At 44.3% G+C, this 14,721-nt stretch overlaps 1 protein-coding gene across 4 annotated transcripts in view; it reads left to right on the plus strand.

Annotated features, from left to right (window-relative positions):
• Positions 1 to 14,721, plus strand: part of ANKIB1 (ankyrin repeat and IBR domain containing 1) — a 2,153,692-nt gene that overhangs the window by 902,882 nt on the left and 1,236,089 nt on the right. For all 4 annotated transcript variants that reach the window (XM_069648430.1, XM_069648432.1, XM_069648433.1 and 1 more), the window contains exon 9: positions 7,593 to 7,759. In XM_069648430.1, the coding sequence (XP_069504531.1) occupies positions 7,593 to 7,759 (167 nt within the window). The remainder of the gene's footprint in view (positions 1 to 7,592; positions 7,760 to 14,721) is intronic.

Here is a 14,721-nt window from a genome sequence, read left to right on the forward strand (position 1 = left end):
TAAGGTTTTGAACAGGATTCTGTCCTTGACTGACAGCCACTGAGAGTTGCGTCGAACATATGTGATGCGATCTTGGTATGTTATTGGCAGATCTGATGACATTATTTTGGAGTATTTGTAGTTTTTAAAGTTTTGCTTGATTGTACCCAAGTATAATGTGTTGCAGTAATCTAATTTAGAAAGAATTAGCGCTCTGGCTAGGGTAGTGTGGCTTGCTGTTGACAGGGAGGGTCTGCAAGCATTTTAGTTTGCAAGCATAGGCGGTGGCTGACACGGTTGCATTGCCTTGACTGATCAATGTCAAAGATGAATCAAGGTAAAACCCAAGTGTTTGGACTGCCTTGGACACCAATATTATAAAACAGTCTATGTTAAAGGAGTTAAATTGCTTGTCTAGTTTATTTAATCTAGTTTGAGAACCGATGAGCAGAAGTTCAGTTTTGTCATCATTAAGACAGAGGCGGTGTGTGGCCATCCAAACCTGCATGATAAGATACATTTTGTTCAGAGGCTTACATAATCCCCAGTAATAAGGATGAGTTTGGGTGTCATCTGCATGGTTAGTGTAGGTGACACCCAAATGGACCAGGTCATCGAACAGAGACTTAGTGAATACATTATAAAGTGTCGGTGAAATGCAGGACCCTTGAGGTACTCCACAGGTGACAGGGGCTGGACCAGCCGATGCCGTTGGTGTGAAAACTCTTGTTGATCTGTTATCAAGGAAAGATTGAATCCAGGCAGTTGCTTTATTGGAGAAATGAGCTGACGAAGTAAGGTGATTTCACAGGACTACGTGATTGACTAGATCAAAGGCTGCTGATAGATCTAAAAAGAGAAGGAGGGCTAGGATTTCTTTGTCTTTTTGGTCGTCCATTTGTGTTTTCATATCAATTAAGGGCGTTTCAGTGCCATGTCTAGGTCTAAACCCAGATTGGCGTAGGCCAAGAATATTGTTGTTTTCTAGGTGTGCCTGTATCTGTAGATAGGCTGCTCTATCTAGTATTTTCACAAGAAAGGTACTATGGTTCATTAATAGAGAGGGGGTGAATTTGAATAGGCTACAACGTTTAGCAGTTGAGGGCTGGGACTCGTGTAGACGTTAATCAGTGGAGAGGCTCAGTTTTTTATTCTCAATTTTAGCTTGGAGAAGTTTCATTTTGTGAAACAGAGCGTCTTGAATATTAGTGCACCATGCCTTATCTTTGATGCATGTTTCTGACGGGAGTGTAGGTGACTCGAGCTCTCTAAGGATTGTAAATAGTTCTCTGGTGCCTTATTTAGCATTCAGTGTTCTATTGTTGTACGTGTCACTTTTGGTTTGGAGGATAGCTGCTTTTGTATGTCTGTAAGCCTTTAGGAATAATTCTTTGTTTAGAGTTTATGGGTGGTTTTTCCATGAAGTTTCAGCTTTTTCTTTGATATTATGTAGAGTTTTGAGGCTGGCGGTGAACCAGGAGTTGAGGTGTGCGCATGGCTTGACTTTCCGCATTTTCAAAGGAGCTATAGTGTCAATAGCTTGGCGGAGTGTGAGGTTGTAGAGTTCTACTAATGTTGAGATGTCAGTATCAGTTGTAGAATTATTAAGAATAGGTTGTAGTAGGGGTAAAATATTCTCAACTGTGATATTTTTATTATTTCTGGTAAGAGCCGACAATGTCATGGCATTGGGTAGGTTAGGTTGAGAGCTGGATTGTAGTGTAAAGGTGACTATGTGGTGGTCTGTGCATGCGCAAGGTACATTAGAGAGTATGTTGGTTTCACACTTGAGGTCTGCAATCCAATCTAGAATTCTCCCTTTGCTATTCATAGGTTTGGTGATACAATGAATGAATCCTAATTCAGTGAGCGAGTTGGCAAGGGCAGTGGCAGTATCATCAGTTGAGTCTTGGAGCCCTAATTTGAAGTCGCCAAGCAACAGGATTTGTGACCCTGGTTTGGTGTTATCAGATAAGAGTTGTGATATATCCTCTTCGGTGGAGATTGGGCCAGGAGGTCTGTATATGAGGTGCATTTTTAGCATGCGTACAGCTGAAAGCAGGAGCTTCATAGATAGTTCAGCTGATGGGAAAGGAGGATTGGGAATCGCACTTGAGAGATGAGTTTTGGCAATTACGGCAGCTCCGCCACCTCTAGAGAATTCTCTATCTAGTCTGATGATAGTGTAGTTATCTGGGATGGCTAGCGAAAGTGTAGGGCCTGCTGCGGCATGCAGCCATGTTTCACTTATTGCCAGGAAGCCTAGCTCATTAGAGAGAAGGTCAGCAATGTCTAATGCATGTGCCGTCAAGAACCTTGCATTGATAAGTGCTCCCTTTATGGGTTTGATGGTGGTATTGGGACTATTATTTGTAGGCAGAGTACTATTGGCTAGGATGGTGGAGTCATTGTTGATAACGATGTTAAAGGTTTTAGATGTCTTTTTTCTAATGGGCTTAGTGACCTTAGTGTTGCATGTACCTCTGCAGTTGGATGCTAGTGAATGTGTACGCTTGCATCTAGAGCCAAGTCTGATGATCTGTATATTTGTGGGACAAGGTTGGTTGGGGACAGGTTTGGAGGCGTAAGGCTGGGTCCATTGGATAGAGGAAAGAATGTTAGAATTGTTAGGTGATGCTGTGACATAGGGGTATCGTCTAGTGGGCTTGACTAAGCAGGATGGCAACAATAATGATGGTATTATGGTATCGAGGTGGGGTAGTGAAGTGGACATAGTCCAGGAGATTCTGGGCTTGCTATGGGGCGTGGCAACGCCATTAGTAGGTTGCGGGGCATCATACTTTTCATTTTTATCAATGTTGACTGAGGCATGGAGGACCATTGTGATCAGTAAAGCCGCCCTAGGTGCAAGCAGGATGGACGTGTATATATAAGGTTACTGGAGGGCATAACTGACAAGTTTGAACAGGTATACGTTAGTACGGCATGTTAGTCTTAGATGGGCCAGATACATATGGGCAGTCTGAGGTCTTAAATTAAGGTGGATTGGTCCCACGGTATGAAAATTGTACTCCGTTTGTAATATGTGCTTAAGGCACTATCAATCTATTATAAAAGCTTTACAGTTCAGCATTAATAGAAAGCAGATTCGGCAGATCAGGTAAGTACATGACATACTGCAGAGTTTGACATTTAGCAATTGCATAGAGCCAATGAGCATCAGGAGCATTGAGAATGCTAATAGGAAGCATTCAGCAAAATGTAATAACATTAGTGTCAAATCTAGCAGTGAGACACTTGGCGGGGATCATAGTCAAGGAGCAATTAGTTATGTCTATACAGTGTAGCAAGTAAACGCACACAAAGGTAATTGAGTATGCAATTAACAAAGTGTTATAAGTTGGCTTTTAGACCATATGAAGAGTTGAAATGCGAACAAGATATGTTGTGGTTACAGGCAATACAGACTTGAATTGCGACAGGCGATATCAAAGTTAGAGACAGTTAAGGAAATCAGATGATGGTGGGAACAAGACTAGCCGTCAGCCGTGTCGGCGCAGCAAGTGATTTGCGTGGTTGTGCTGTAGTCTGAGGTTTCCGATATAGCAGTTGTAGTAGACTTGGTCTAGTTTGTCAAGCGTAATACATGATATCAATCAGGTGAGTTCCACATGGGCGTATTTGCTGTGATGAAGCGAGGTAGGTCGCATGGTGAGTCAGTAGCGAGCAAAACCGAAAACAATGTGGTGCGGTTATAATGGCGCTAGGCGCTTAGGCGGAGAAGCCAAATATGGAATATGTGGGATGCGAGCAAGGTAAGCGCTTACCAGTGTTTTATTACTGCTTATGGATGATTTAAAGGTGGGGTACGTCAGAATGGAGGGCTGGTCCTTAAGTCCTCCTGGCTCAGACAGGCTCGGGACAGGAGCCTTAAGAGTGGGCCTTTCGGTAGTGTGCCAGCATCGCCTGTCGGTTCTGCTATTGGCTACAAATGACATTCATGGGCCAATCACAGACAAGCAGCTCGATCAGCTGGGTCTGCTCATTTTTTTAAAGATTGTGCCGTGCGGCGGCCATCTTATGGAGGAAAGCTTCATACTTTAGTGTGATAGTTGCTGGGCAACAGGCTCAACAGAATAAAGGTTGCAAGCGTTGGAGGTTATTTTCAAAGCTCAAACCTCTTATTAATCAGGTAGACAATGCGGAAGTGCTGATTCCGACGGCAAAAACATAATCACAGGAATGCAGTAAAAGCTCACAGGCTTACCTGGGTTTACCTGCGATGCAACTTTATATAGTGGCACTTGATAATCTGCTTCTCGGAGACCTGGACTACATCACAAGTAAGTCTACAGTTTAATGCCTCATATTGCATACCGACAATGAAAGGTCAGAGAGTTTGCCTCAGAGTGGGCATGATGATCTGGAACAAATTCTGCCTCAATTGAAAGATTGATAGTTGAGACCGGGTCAAATGATCTACAGAGATTGCACATAAAAGTGGGATTAGAGCACCACATAATTTTGTTTAATTTTTACAATATGCCTGACAAATTTAATGGGGTAAATATGATTTGAACAATAGAAATCATTGTTGATAACTACGAAAAGTGCCATTCTAAATATGCCCACATGCTATTAGCTGGAGATTTCAATATCCAGTTTGAGACTTTAGAAGCATTGAATGGGCTGCCTGACGAAAGAGGACATTGCGTGGGATATCTCAGAATTGGTGTCAAAATATCGCAGTGACACACATAAACACTCTGAAGTCACCCGCATCTTTTATTATCTTGAATTAAGAGCCTGCAATGGCAGATACAAAAATGATCAACCTGCTAGGCCAACTTTTAAAAGTAACAAATCATCTTTAATAGATAGCATTCTCATCATAGGATGACATTGGAAACTAGTGGAAAGTTTTAAAGTTATTGAACAATGTGAGAGCATCCACCAGGTCCTTTGCTTGAAGTTTCGTTGCGGAAATTGGCATTCCAGGTCCGTAGCGAACCTTGGGAGGAACACAGATTTTGCAATTCTAGGGTATGCTAGCGTACAATCAAGTGTGTAAAATTAGAATTCAATATTTGCATCCCAGCCCTTTATCGACACTATTGGAAAATTGTGCAGTGGTAGTTTATCAAATAATGAAATTCTGCATGAATTTGAATTTTTGGTAAAATGCATTAACCCACATGTCACGAAACCTGGAGTGGTAATTGGATCACAGGCTCCTAGACACCACGATTGGATTGACGAGGAGGGTAGAGAGGCAAAGATGATCTTTTATGCTGCATAAAGAATGTGGAAGGGGTGAATAGAGTATGTTTAAGCTCATTAAGGTCTATTTATAAAAACTTGGTGGCTTGCAAATAGAATGCATTCTTGAAGGTGGAGGTGGGACAGTCTTGTGGAGGCAATTACAAATGGAGAGCTCGCTGAATTCTGGAAGCAGGTCGCATCAGAGACAGAAACCAATAGAACCCTTATGCATCGATACACTGGTAAAGACACCTGGCACAACCACTTCCAAAAACTGTAAGCAGAAACTATTCCCAAATATAGAACTGTTTTTACCCTAATACAGGAGATTACACAAATTCCAGCGAGGTGTTAAAATGTACCATGTCAGAGTTGCGCCCTGCAAACTGTTTGCAGGAGGGATTAAGCCCCAGGACCGGACAACATCTTGATTGACTTTTTTTATCCGAACTTGACATTTGGTGGATGCCCATTATATTCCATCTCATTACCGCTCTGACTGCAGTGGAGTTTAAATCGGACTCTTGGACTAAAGCTGAAATATTGGCCTTCTGCAAGAATCATTGCTGGACGCCTCAGGAAAGATTTTTGCCAAGGCAGTGCTCGTGCATCTGCTGAATTGGGCAGAAGAGAATAACATAATTAGGCACCTCCAGGCAGGTTTTCAAAAGGGTAACGGTACCATACACCAAATATTTTGACTATCCCTTATCCTTAAAAAATACATCATGGCAAGAAAGGTCTGTCTTTATGCTTTGTTACTTTGAAAACAGCAAGTGGGCCACTATGAGGGGTACTTAAACACCCAGGATAAATAATGTACGTAAAATACGGGATGCATTGAATTTGTAAAAGTCGTCAAGGGAATGAAACCTAGTATCGGTAGTGGCAAAATTCACACACAGGGCATGGCTGAGAAGGAATTGTCTATTAGAGTTCTTAACCGCATAGATTATGACTTGGGAAACAGATCATCTGTTAGTGAGAGTGATCTGACAGGATTGTCACACTGAAGGTCGTTCCCAAAGAAGATCTGTGTTTCAGATATAATTCCCTGAATTCAGGAACCCTTATGCTGCCACTATATTTTGTATTTTATTTATTTATATAGCGCACCAGGGGCATCCGGGCGCATCTCATAGTTACAGCAAGATAACATTTACATAAAATAACATAAAATAAGACAATAAAAGCAGACAGGGCAGTACTTACAGAATGACAGGTCTATTACAAAGTATGCAAGCAAAATAATAATAATAAGAGGACAAGCAGCAAATATATACAGGGTACGTCTGAGTACAGGTTAAACAGTGAGTCCAGTGTTAGGTGTCTTGGGAGGACAACCAAGCTTTGGTAAGGTGTTTGAATCTCAGAAAGGAGGGTTCTGCTCTGAGCTCATTGGGGAGTGAGTTCCATAGTTTAACTGCCATGATGGGGAAGCTGGTTCCACCTGATCTTTGGCGGTTAAATCAAGGGATGACAAGGCAGTTGGCTTGGGCCATTCTGCGAGGTCTAGTGGTACTGTGGTAGGCAAATCTGTTAGCTAGGTAGCAAGGGGCTTGATTATGAAGGCATTTATAGTTAAGAGTCAGGGATTTCAAAGAAATTTGGTGTGGGATTGAGAGCCAGTGAAGGTTACGTCTAGTGTCAGATATGTGTTGGCGCCTGGGAATGTTAAGGGCCGCTCTGATCGCATTGTTTTGGACAATTTGTAGCTTATTTAAGTTACAGTGATTAGTGCCTAGGTACAGGGTGTTGCAGTAATCAACCTTTGATAGTACAAGGGTCCTAGCCAGGGTCACAGAGTTGGCTGTAGAGAGTAAAGGGCGGCATATCTGCACTTTAAATCAGCAGTTATATTTTGCACAGTGAAACATCTATTTGTATGACGTTATTTGCTAGCCCGACCTACATTAAGCACTTTGGCTGTACGATAGGAGCGGAGTACATTTTATATGGTTGTAGTTTGCATATGCCAATCCCATTTTTATTTGCAAGATGTTATAAATTGGACCGTTTTTATCAATTCATTTTAAGAGTATCCTAAGCATGGAGTACATTCTAGGTTATCATACGTAATTGGTGTTTTGTAAGCAATCATTAACAACTCTTACATATAACACCATGTTACTTCATACATTGTTAAACTTAATTCAAATTTTACGTGTTCTATTATTTTTTAACTATGTATGTTATTGTTTTGTATTGCAAGCCTAATGACGTACAGTTGAATAAAGTTATTTGACCGACTGAAAAATACTTTACCTCGTGAAAATGCATAGTAACTCGATCACTATTTACCAGGAAATGTGTGGTTATATATAGGGTGATGCACTCTTTGCATTTATCATGAAAGATTGCAATCCGTCTGAAAGTGTTTCTTTTTTTAGGCATTTGTAGAAAACAATACAGCTATTAAGTGGTGCCCGACAAGATCGTGTGAGAGAGCAGTCAAACTCACAAAGCAAGGATCCAGTACTTCAGGAGCAGACACACTTAGCTTCCCTTTGCTAAGGGCACCTGCAGTCGACTGTGGAAAGGGACATCTCTTCTGCTGGTTAGTACTTGAAGCATGTGCATTTTAATGGTTCACTAAACAAGACTTGCTTTTGTGAGGATTGAACGAGGCACCATTCACCCAGTTTGCATACACCTTGGCATTCAGGAAATGAAAGATTTCAAATTCTTGGTTGCGTGTTCCATAGCTGAGAAGCCTGAATTCAGACATCTTTGGTTGTTGGGTCCAATCTAAAAAAAGCATTGGAATTGCTTATAGGTCTGCCCTTGTAAGTGGAGACTGTAAGATGTTTCGTTAAGACCCAACTGGAGAAAAATACTTACCCTCCACATTTGCAAAGCCAGACCAGATTGCTTATTTTAAAGTTGCTCTTGAAGGGATTCCAATACTTCCACTTCATATTTTCTGCCGTATTTCCAAGATTCCTGTTTGCTCTAGGTCCTTTTTTCAGTTTCATTTTCTCCAACCAGCACCTTCCCTTTCATGAATGTTCAAAAAATCAGGCAGGTCTTATTTGTATACTAGTGATTACTTTTTTAATGAGATGGTTTTGCTTTCTTCATGTAAATCCTGTTATTGTCACATTGGATGGATTGCAAGGAGTTGTGTGGAGGGTTGAGTGGATAGACAATGTTTTCAGAGTAAGCCATCTCACTTTCTGTTATCATACATTAGCTGGAAAATCTTCTTTAAAACCGATCTGTTGCCTCCTGGAAATTGTGCTGGATTTTTTTGTTGATCACTCCCTTTTACCTCCCTGCCAGGCTTCATCTAAAGCCTCTCTAGCGGAGAGGCTGTGTATTTCTTGTGCTCTGCTTGGAAGCAATACCCTGCCCAATAAAGGTGTCCAAGGATGGATTTATCCTCACTGTTAGTCAGGTGGCAGCTGTCCTTTGTATAAAATGGCCTCACCAAGAGTAACCATTTTGTCTATCTGGGGTCTTTTCGACCCACTCTTACAGATACTTAAATTGATTTGTTCACCTACTTCCAGAGGGTCACATGCCTATACCTTGTCCCATTGTGTGTGTTGGAAGACATGCTGCCATGCCACCATCAGTATCATGCTCCAGGGACATGGGTATGATTACATCTAGGATCCATATGCCACCCATGTCAGCCAAAACACAGAGCAGGAAACGCACACAAAGCAGGAAACGAACCATGGACGCGGTTGGTCAGATACTAGAGACCGGGAAGCGGCTGCATATCACTTCCCAATAAGCCACGTAATCCCACTAGAATCTGAGATCACAGCGGCCATGACACAGGGGCAAGGTATTTAGACACGCACAGGGAAACGTCCAGTTGTTTTTTCTGTGCAGCTCTGACCGTCTGCTCAGCTGCAACCGGTCTTTGCACCTGGGATACACCTGGAGGAAACAAAGACAAGAACACAGAAAACAAACATTAGTACACTTACCGGCGCTTCTCTGTTGTAATAGTGCACCGAATCGTGCCTCACGCTCCCTCGATTATCTCTTCTGACTAATGTAAAGCTGATCTGAGCCTTGCGTGCCATGATCCTGCCGTAAGCACAATTACTGGTATGTTCTGCACATTGCGTTGGACACCTAAAACTACAATCCTAATACACCATGCTGCCCTACTCCGCACACTATCACCCAAATAACATAATGAAACTTCTCTTCAGCCCTCATCTGCTCGCACATCTCCGCATGGGCACCTACATGAATAAAAGATGGAGAACAGATTGATTGAGGCGGCTGATTACCAGTGGAGGAACTGGAAGATCAACCTAATATGTTCAGTGAGGCAAACTGAGCAACTTGTGGACATTCATTAAAACCTGCCTGAATAAGCGGATCTATTCAGTTTCAACCTCTGAAGTAAGCGGCTGTGTATTGCTGTGTCCTGCACTACCCGGGGGTCCAAATGAGGTTACAATAAGTGTCAATGGACTGAAAAAAATCTAGTACTATGAGCAAGGTATTAATCCAGATCACTTTTCTTGGCCAAATCCAGTACCGTTTATACACCTGATGGAGAATTCCAGCTATAAGGAATTTGGAAAACCAGGGGACAAAACCACCCCTGAAGAGTAAGGCAGTATATGGAGTATACACAATAGGGCCAAAAACACAGTGGAACAAGCAAACGCTGACCAGAGCTTTGTATCAAAAGTATATAATTATTTATTTAAAACACACTTTAGGTAATACACTAGCACTCTAAATCAAAAGCAAGTTAAAACACAGTCAGATAAAGTATAAACAGCTCCCTTGATAACTATTAGACAAGTCAGAGTTAAAACATCACTATTTGTTAAAACAGATGTGAGTGCGTAACCTAGATGGCGGCGGCTCACCACTGGGCCAATCAGAATAGAGTGCGACTTGAGTTGCTAAGGCAACACAGTGCAGGGTGCCAATTCCCCTCCCCACAAATCATGTGGAACCCAGACAGAGTGGCACCATTTGGAGGGCTTCTGTGGAGAAGCCCACCAAAAAGTGGAACAAAGGGCTTGACCTGGGTTGGAGTTACAGAGACGGACACGAACACCATTTTAGAAAAGAATTCTGGCAAAAAGACCCTACCGTGGATTTAACATTAAATAAATAAACCAGCGGTTTCTTTAACATTGCACCAAAAAGTTGTGCGTTTAAAATCACTGGGAAAATCCCATAGGAAATATTCCGGTGGAATATTTTGCGTGGTAACCACTGCCACCAGCCAGAAACTCGACAAGGGGGGACTGGACAGTGCCCCCTTGAAAACAGACCCAGGGGCAATAGAATTAACCCCTTCCAGTACTTCCACAATATGATGGTTTGTTCTGGTTCTGTTCACAATTTAGGACTAGTAAAGTAAATGGTGACTTTACATGCCCTGGGAGACAGTAGTCAGTCCCAGGGTATGGAGTCTATGTTTGGGGGTCACTATGACACCCCTATGTTACTGCACTGAGGGTGCTGTGTAACACATACACAAAAAATAGATGATAGCCTATGGAGTAAAGGAACCCATAGCCCACAAGCACACAAATAGTCAGAGACCTCAAATCATGCCTAAGAGTGGGAGTAAAAGAGTCTCACTCTTAGCAGGAGAAAAAAACAAACCCCAAAAATCCAGCAAAGCTGCTGGGGGACTCACTAGGTTTGGGAAATTAGCCTTATAAGAGAATTCTCCCTAACAGAGCTCGCCAGACCTGTACCAATTGGGTTGTAGGTGACCTGTGGAGGAGGATGCACAGCGCTCCTGCTGGACATCCAAACTTGGAAGGCGTGACAAATGCCTATACAAAGCCACAGGATGTCTTTCTCTCTTAGCTGGGGGCTGTAGTAGCTTGAACCAGTTTTGGCTGGCATATGTAGATCTGGTTGTCTGTATGACACTCCTCCCTACATTGCTTCGGGATATCCGAGTTGGTGGCCAGTCGACAATTGTTATTAATGTAACTTGGTGTTTGATAGTGATTGGTGTGTGATGGGAGACTGGGATCGCCATCAACCTCTCCTAAACGGAGAAACTGCTCTGGAATCCAAACCTGCACACCTGAAAGGCCTGCTGAATAAGGAAGGGGACTCGAGCTCTATAACAGCTTCTTAAGACCTCCAAAGTATGGCTGTGAAGCTCTGCCTCTCCTGTGATGAAGAAACTGATTGTGGTGCTCCTTCCCTCTAATCTGGTGAGGCCCACTGGATCACCCTATCTGCTCAAAGACCACATCTTCCTGAAACTCCTGGACTTGGTTTCATTACCTGTCCCAGAATCATTTCCCAGGAACCTATTGGCAGCAGTCGGCCCAGTGCTTCTCTGTGGCGTTTGGAATTGGTTTTCTCCATAAGAAGACTCCTGGCAAGCACCCCATGTTCCATCTTCCCCATCTGGGAAGCTTCAGGAGCTTGTGCTGCATGTTGTTGCCTGACCGGACCACCAAACCTGCAACTAGACAAATTCTCTCTGGCATGGTCCTGTGGACAAATTACTGATATTCCCTAATTCTAGTTGGTCTTTCGATGCCAAATCCATTTTTTCTTCCTCCTCCGGAGTCCGCTTTCCATCCCCATTGAGTGCCAGTTACAACTCTGAAGACCTGATGCCTAGTGCTGACCTTGATGTGGTGCTGTGTTGGTGGAAATGCTTCAATAATCCATCCTCTCAGGGGTCTGGTGTTCCCATTTACACTAGTGCACTGTCACAGAAGCCTTCGCGGGCTCTCTGCAGAACCTTATCTATGGACCATCCCTAGAACTGCACCCCTTACCTGCTTTAAGACTGGCTCCTGGATTTTGGGTTTCCTTTTTCTTTTGATGTTGTTGGAGAGAGCTTCTTATTAGTTTTACTTCTCGTTTGCAGGTCCTTTCTTCAAATAAGGGTATGTTATCCTTCAGATCAGACCGAAACACTGGGACTGCAACTGTTGGTACTTTTTCGCAAAGTTGAGACCTTTCTCTGCAAAGAACATAGACTCCCTTCATACCTTTAGCGCAATAGTCTTTCTTTAAACTGTCTTTTCCCTTCTTTTCTAGACGATGGAAAAGCTTTACGTAACTTTTTAATGTTCTCACCACCCTAGGAAACAGAATGTGTCTTACAAAGTTTTACTTACCTTTGGATGTAGTGATTTTCCTTTTTCCAAGTATTCGTTGTACCTTTGAGCCACACTGCTCACCTCCTTGGAGACCGGGGAGACAGTGCCACCCTACCCCATGGAGGGTGGTATACTTCAGGGGGGGGGAACAATGTGAACTAAGTGAGGTGGACGTACCTGGTGTGATGAATCATGGAATGATGTCTGTTTCCCAGGGGCAAGCCCCTCCTTGTCAGGCTAAGGTTGTGCGGCAGCTAGCCAGTATTCCCCCTAGGGGTGGTTTAATGTGGGAGAGCCTGATTGCGTTGAGCAATGTCACTCGTCAACATTCCCTATCCCCCTCCACTCAGAGTCATTTCATGTAGAGTAACCCCATGTATTTTTTAGTGCATGTGATATAGCCAGAATAGAAAATACTGAGATGAGGAAGAACACAAGAATGAAGAATAACCAACTCTTAAGTACTGCCACGTGGCTCAGCGGAGGCATGAGGAATGCCAAAGAGACATTCACTACAGGTGTGGATGCTGCGCCGGGGCAGGGTCCCAGGATAAAAAGGAAAGAGAAGATGGACTAAGGTGGGTCCGATCACGGGGAAGCTAGGAGCTCAGCATTTTCAAACTCTGAGTGTGGTCCAGAAGAAAGGCTGTGCAGAGGACACCGGCGGCAAACTGTGAGAGTCCACCGTAGGTCTGACAGGAATAGATCCAACTGCAAGGCCGAACAGAAGAAGCAGTGGCAGGATCGCAACAAGGTGGACCAATGAGTCCAAGAGCGAAGCCAAGACATTGAGGAGTGTAGGACCGCAGAGATGCACTTGGATCATCGCAGAGGAAGCTGCTGACCATGAACTCCATCCCAGGAAGCACCAGTGACATGCTGCATCCCGCGAGTAGGGTAAAGGGAGGCACGGGAGACCCAGGAGACCCAGTAGGGATGCAGGGTTGGCGGAGAGGGCCTTGACATTTAGAGTGCCCATTTTTAGCCTGGTCTCCTCCCTCCATTCTTCAGTCACCTCTTGCACCAGCCACTCTCCATGTTCCCATCGTCTTGTGTCCCCACCCACCTGTTCTAATCTTGGAGTCATGGCCGCTATATGGCTACTCATAGTGCCACCCACTTGCTGCCCCCTATGCCCCCCTTTCCCGACATTACCACTTAAATTTCACCAGAAGTTCCAAAAACAAAAAAGCACAATGATCTTAGGGATACCATCCTACCCACCCCTCCCAGTCCCTTACCAGTTGAGCTGTCACCAGGGAAGCACTGCACCTTAACCCCACCTGCAACCCCCCACCCCTGTGCTTTCATCCACAACAAAAAATCCAGTCTCTGAGCAGCGAGCCCACACTGCTATCAACACCAACATAACCAGCCATTCCCAGTTATCGTCCTATGTGCACAGTTCCTCCTTCTCATGTTGGCGGGGAGGGGGTGTTCAGCCGTGTGAATTTCTAACTTCCTGGTCTCTTCATCCTCCCAGCCCCCTATTCCCAGCCACCTCGGGGCCTCTGGGCCTTCGCTCCTTCAGGGCCTCATCATTTGCTCCTGATGAGTGTTTGTCCATGACCTGCAGGTCTGCCAGGACCCTGCCCCTTCGTAGTGACCCGAACCTTTCTCCTCCTCTTTCAAAGGTAAGCAAAAAGGGGAAGCCTTGTCGTGCTTCCTCAGCCACTGGATCAGGGCTCGACAGTCTCTGTGCCTGGCCAGCGTAAAGGCAGACAGACCTTTGTATACCGCCACTTTTGCTCCTTCATAGGTGAGATCCGGACACTACCTGGCCTTATCCAGAATTCGCACTCTGTTCTTGTAGTTGTGGCATTTAGCCACCATGGAGCGCAGTCCACCTGGGAGCCTATCGAAGTGAACATCCTTTATCTCCTTGGTTTCCCTGTCAAACAGCATTCCCAGGACCCCCTTGACTTTTGACTCTAGTCCCAGTACACCTTCTCAATCGTCTGCCTTCACTCCCAGGATGTGGATGTTTTACCTATGTTCTCGGTTCTCTAGGTCATCAATCTTTAAGAAGGTCTCATACTCTATTTCTTCAAATTCTGTCATGCGCGCCTCCATTTGCATCTCAAGACGGTCCGTGGACAGCTCATAGTGCCCCTGCCCCTCCACCTTCCCCTCCAACTTGTCAAGTCTTCACCTAGGGTCTGAAGTGAGGCTTGGATGTCGTCCCATTGATTTGATCTCCTCCAGCGCATTGAAGTCTGCTTTTGTGACCATTTCCTGTGGTACTGCTCCTGGGGCCTTCTCCATCTTCACTGGGCCTGCTGTCACTGCCTTCTTAAATTCTCACAGCTTTTTAACTGCCTCCTCAGATGACATGGGTGCTCCTGGTCCCCCCCCCTGTCAGGGCCTCTCCCTTTGTGCCAGTCTCCTCTCGGTCTCCTTTCTTATTGGGGCCAGGTGTCAGTGTGGGCGTGGGAGGGTCGCCTTG

Source organism: Ambystoma mexicanum, chromosome 2q (assembly GCF_040938575.1).
Source record: "Ambystoma mexicanum isolate Mex_15411 chromosome 2q, UKY_AmexF1_1, whole genome shotgun sequence".
NCBI classification, from domain to species: domain Eukaryota; kingdom Metazoa; phylum Chordata; class Amphibia; order Caudata; family Ambystomatidae; genus Ambystoma; species Ambystoma mexicanum.